Source organism: Oncorhynchus tshawytscha, linkage group LG08, assembly GCF_018296145.1.
Source record: "Oncorhynchus tshawytscha isolate Ot180627B linkage group LG08, Otsh_v2.0, whole genome shotgun sequence".
Taxonomy (NCBI): domain Eukaryota; kingdom Metazoa; phylum Chordata; class Actinopteri; order Salmoniformes; family Salmonidae; genus Oncorhynchus; species Oncorhynchus tshawytscha.
This window is the reverse complement of record NC_056436.1, coordinates 52,517,064-52,522,180: the sequence shown is the minus strand read 5'-3', so window position 1 is coordinate 52,522,180 and position 5,117 is coordinate 52,517,064. Positions and strand designations below refer to the sequence as shown.

At 39.1% G+C, this 5,117-nt stretch overlaps 1 protein-coding gene across 1 annotated transcript in view; it reads left to right on the top strand.

The window, feature by feature from the left end:
- Positions 1-3,471, top strand: part of LOC112256334 (tryptophan 2,3-dioxygenase A) — a 3,917-nt gene extending 446 nt beyond the window's left edge. Inside the window, exons 3-12 of the mRNA XM_024429506.1 lie at positions 126-216; positions 500-570; positions 1,100-1,227; positions 1,331-1,517; positions 1,644-1,751; positions 1,869-1,980; positions 2,099-2,156; positions 2,243-2,322; positions 2,888-2,978; positions 3,106-3,471. Of these exons, the coding sequence (XP_024285274.1) occupies positions 126-216; positions 500-570; positions 1,100-1,227; positions 1,331-1,517; positions 1,644-1,751; positions 1,869-1,980; positions 2,099-2,156; positions 2,243-2,322; positions 2,888-2,978; positions 3,106-3,259 (1,080 nt within the window). The 3' untranslated portion in view covers positions 3,260-3,471. The remainder of the gene's footprint in view (positions 1-125; positions 217-499; positions 571-1,099; positions 1,228-1,330; positions 1,518-1,643; positions 1,752-1,868; positions 1,981-2,098; positions 2,157-2,242; positions 2,323-2,887; positions 2,979-3,105) is intronic.
- Positions 3,472-5,117: the final 1,646 nt, after the last annotated feature.

Here is a 5,117-nt window from a genome sequence, read left to right as displayed (position 1 = left end):
TCGACATGGTATCTTTTTTTTCTGCGGATAGAAACTGCATGGCCAACATAAGGGATGGAAATTAAGTACAATTTTAATTATGGATTAGTTGTAGTACTAAATGAAAAAAATGTGTTCCATTATAGCTTGATAAGGTTGTGACCGCCCAAGTTCTCCAGAGTGAACTGAAGGGGAACAAAATCCACGATGAGCATCTTTTCATTGTCACACATCAAGGCACAGTATATGTTTGTGGTCAAATATAATCAAGATTTGAGAATCAATAATGGGATTGTAATCATGGAATGCATGCATTCCCTTATCACAGGGATTGGGGTATGTTCCATTTGAAATCCAGACAATTCAAGAGATGAGTTTAACCTTTAATTGTAGTTGCACCTACTTGTGGAAGACTTGGAATAGCAATTCACTATCAACTTTCCATCAACTAATGATCAATTTCATTGCATTGCAAAGGTGGGACATTATGATTCATTGCATTTTTATCATTTTATTTCAGCTTATGAACTCTGGTTCAAGCAGATTCTATGGGAACTGGATTCAGTGCGAGAGATTTTCATCAGTGGACATGTAAGCCTTAGAAAGCAAGAGTACACTAGCAAACATTTTCTTTGTGTAATAAAAATTATACAATTGTTGATTTCAATCCCAGCAAATTGTTGTTATTTTCTAAATATAACCTTTATTTAACTAGGCAAGTTAGTTAAGAACAAATTCTTATTTACAATGACGGCCTACTTGGGGAACAGTCGGTTAACTGCCTTTTCAGGGGCAGAACGACAAACTTTTACCTTGTCAGGTCAGGATTCGATCAAGCAACCTTGCGGTGACTGGCCCAACGCTCTAACCACTAGGCTACCTGCAGCCCCAACATATAATTCATAAACGCTTAAAATACAATATGAATCAGTCTTTTTTTACCTCATTAAGCCATGAAATTTAAACAATGGCAATGACCTAAGTCTTTGTTTGTGGCGTGAAAAGGTGGGCTTTTTTTTTCTGTCCAATGCAGTCCAATTGCAGGGACCCTTTTTGCATCAGGAGCACCCCCTAGAGGCCAAAAAGTTAGAGCTCATTTTTAATAGTAATGTTTCACCAGGTTCGCGATGAACGCAACATGCTGAAGGTCAACACCCGCATACACAGGATTGTTATGATCTTCAGGCTGCTGGTCGACCAGTTCGCCGTACTCGAGACAATGACCGCCTTAGACTTCTATGACTTCAGGTAAGCCCCATAGATAACCCATGGAGAATTTTGAGCTTTTATAAACCTTATAAAATGATACCCTCTTTACATATTTAACTCACATTACTTTTGTGTGTTGTAGAGAGTACCTGTCCCCTGCCTCCGGGTTCCAAAGTCTCCAGTTCCGTCTGTTGGAGAACAAGATTGGGGTCCCTGACAACCTGAGAGTCCCCTACAACAGGCGCCACTACAGGGACAACTTCAAAGGACATGAGAGTGAGATGCTGCTTAGATCTGAGAAGGAGCCTTGCCTGCTGAAATTGGTGGAGGTGTGTGAAAAGCAAAAGAAATACTGAAACATTTTCAAATAGATCCCGTTTAAATACTTAGTAATGTTATTTCCCACACTTGATATTATAGCACTATTGAGCAATACTGTTTGTTGTTCTATTCAGAAATGGCTGGAAAGGACCCCAGGTCTTGAAGAGGATGGGTTTAACTTTTGGGTTAAACTGGAAGCCAACATCTTTGAAGGGTTGAGTCTTGAAAAAAATAAAATAGAGGTATTGGCTGTTTCAAAATAATCTAGTACCAAAAACTCACAACATCGCTTCTCATTTAGGTTACTTACAGATAAAGTAATCTGACCAAAAACGACAATATTTATCGTCCTTTGGCAGAAAATGCAAGACTCCGAGGAGAAGGAGGAGATGATGGAAGAGATGACAAAACAAAAAGAGCTATTTACTTCTCTGTTTGATGTCAAAAGACATGAGCATCTTTTGGGCAAAGGTGAGTGTTTAGCACCTAGCTCCAACACAAACTGCCTCAACAATTCAATCCCAATAATTCGTTTAAAACTACAGGACCCAGGTCTAAGAAACCATCTCACTTCCTGTTGTTTAATCAGGTGAGAGACGGATCTCCTACAAAGCTCTCCAAGGAGCTCTGATGATCTACTTCTACAGGTAAGAATGGTTTTCTTACAGTTATTTTAGACAGGCTTGTGTCTGTTCACCATTTGAGATGTAATTGCTACATTGTGGATTGTTAGGGAGGAGCCCAGGTTCCAGGTTCCCTTCCAACTCCTGTCCAACCTGATGGACATTGATACCCTCATGACAAAATGGAGATGTAAGTAACACCAAAACACATTTTATGTAAAGAACAGTCACATTTCATTCAAACAGTGTCTGCATGCACAGGCTTCCCTTACACCATCTGTATTTTCTACTAGATGCTAAGCTTGCTTTGAACTGTTTAGACCAGTGGTATTCAAAGTCAGGGTCGCGGGGGGGGACTGCAGTGGGGTGAGAAGAATAAAATACAAAATTAAGAGTACAGATTATTATTGTATGGGATCATTATACAAACGTTTTTGAGAAAGATCATTTGAAAATGATTGAGTAAATACATTTACTGGTTTCTTTTCTTTTTGATAAGATATGAGAATGCAATAAATTAAGGTTATTTGTTATTGTTATTTGTAAACCATTTTAGGGTTGTCATTAGATTTGGGGTGGGGTTGTGAGAAATTCTTGGGGGGGAAAAAAAAATGGGGTCCCAATAAATTCTGGTGGAAAAAAATGGTGTCCCCACTGAAAAAGTTTGAATGCCACTGGTCTAGACTATAATTTCACTGTCAATTGACCTGGAACTGTTATATTAACAAGTGCAATATTTATCTTATGTGTCTCAGACAACCACGTGTGCATGGTGCACAGAATGATTGGCAGCAAAGCAGGCACCGGAGGCTCATCTGGCTACCACTATCTGCGCTCTACTGTCAGGTATGTCATGTCTGTCATATATGATTAGCTATTGAAATAAACTGCATCCAAGAGTTACTATCAAGCATATCATTATATATCCCTTCAAGAATGAGCTAAGTAGGTGTTTTTCTTCTCTTTCACACAGTGATCGCTACAAAGTCTTTGTGGATCTCTTCAACCTGGCCATGTTTTTGATACCTCGGCATTGGGTGCCTAAACTAGACCCCAATGAGCACACCTTCCTGTTCACCGCAGAGTACTGTGACAGCTCCTACTGCAGTAGTGAGGATTCAGACTAGCAGACCGTCGCAACTGTCTAAAGTGGTCGGTGCAGACTGAGGAAAGGTGCCAATGAGAGGAAGCCACTTTAGACCTAAGGAACATCTACATAATCTAGAGTGTCATACAAGCTAGCTATGACCTGGTAAAGTCTCACCTACACCCAATAAAGCGACAAGTAACATAGTATATCATCATAACCACAAAGGCATCCCTCCCCCTCAGAACAGAACAGCCTCAATTTGTTGGTGCATGGACTCCACAAGGTGTTGAAAGTGTTCTACAAGGGGATGCTGGCCCATGTTGACTCCAATACTTCCCACAGTTGTGTCGAGTTGGCTGAACATCCTTTGGGTGGTGGGCCATTCTTGAAACACACAGCAAAATGTTGAAGGTAAAAAAAAACAGCAGCGATGCAGTTCTAGACACAAACCGGTGTGCCTGGTACCTACTACCATACCCAGTCCGATGGCACTTAAATATTTTTTCTTGCACACATACACAATCCATGTCTCAATTATCTCAAAGGTCATAAAAATGCTTTTTTAAATCTCTCATCTGCATCTACACTGATTGAAGTGGATTTAACAGGTGCCGTTAATAAGGGATCATAGACTGATCAGGTGAAAGCTATATCATGGAAAAAGCAGGTGTTCTTAATGTTCTGTATACTCAGGGTATAGTATATATATTGTTTATATAATATTGTGCTGTATTTAAAGTATGAAAAAGTGTGATATAATCCTGTACATAGCCTAATGAATGATAATCATGAACCCTTCCATGTACTTGAGTTCTGAATGTGTACCCTAAAGAAGTATATTGTTAATCCTTTTGTAGAGTAGTATTATGTTTTTGTACAGTACTTCGATATTGGTGCCTTGGGTGTTTATGTGATGTTAGAGAAATGATATGTAGACTTCATTCAACATGTAGTGATAACATCAGCATAGAAATTATCACATGACTAAAAAAATAATATATTTTTGTAACAGAACATAAAATGTATGTCTCAATAAAAATATGTTATTGAAAAGTTTGCGAGGATTTCCTTTTTTTAACCTCCATGGGAATTGTCTTAAAGGGTTCCTTGAAGGGTTGATTGAGAAGTTGGCAGTATACGGAACACATGGATTCCTTTAAAGAACAAATGTCATCCATGGCTCAAAAGGAAGATTGAAGTCGCATTCTGCAATGCCTCAAGAGAGGAATGAGGATGAAGAAAATAGGGGAGAGTTCACATAAACAATCACATAGGTCACCTAAGGGCTAGATTATATCAGATCCGCACTAGCCGACACCCGCATAGCAGTTATTTTGGTGGTGTAGGAGAAGGAACTGCCCCTTATGAAAAAGTAATACGGAATTGCTACACAAAACCTAGATTTGTGCAGTTGTGACTATTGTAGGGATTGTGTAGTGAACGTGTAGTTTACGCACTACTTAAGATACACAAGTAGAGTTTTGTAGTGTTTAGTAGGAAAACGGTAGTGTTTCCAGTAGTAATCTAGTGGAAATTTGTACTACTTGATGTTGGTAGTAAATGAGTAGTCCAAACGCTAGAGCTTCACTACACAGGCTTTTCAATAGTAATCAGGTAGATATTTACTATATGATGCTGGCAGAAAAAAGGAAACGTCCTCTCACTGTCAACTGCGTTTATTTTCAGCAAACTTAACATGTGCAAATATGTGTATGAACATAACAAAATTCAACAACTGAGAGATAAACTGAACAAGTTCCACAGACATGTGACTAATAGAAATGGAATAATGTGTCCCTGAACAAAGGGGGGTCAAAATCAAAAGTAACAGTCAGTATCTGGTGTGGCCACCAGCTGCATTAAGTACTTCAGTGCATCTCCTCCTCATGGACTGC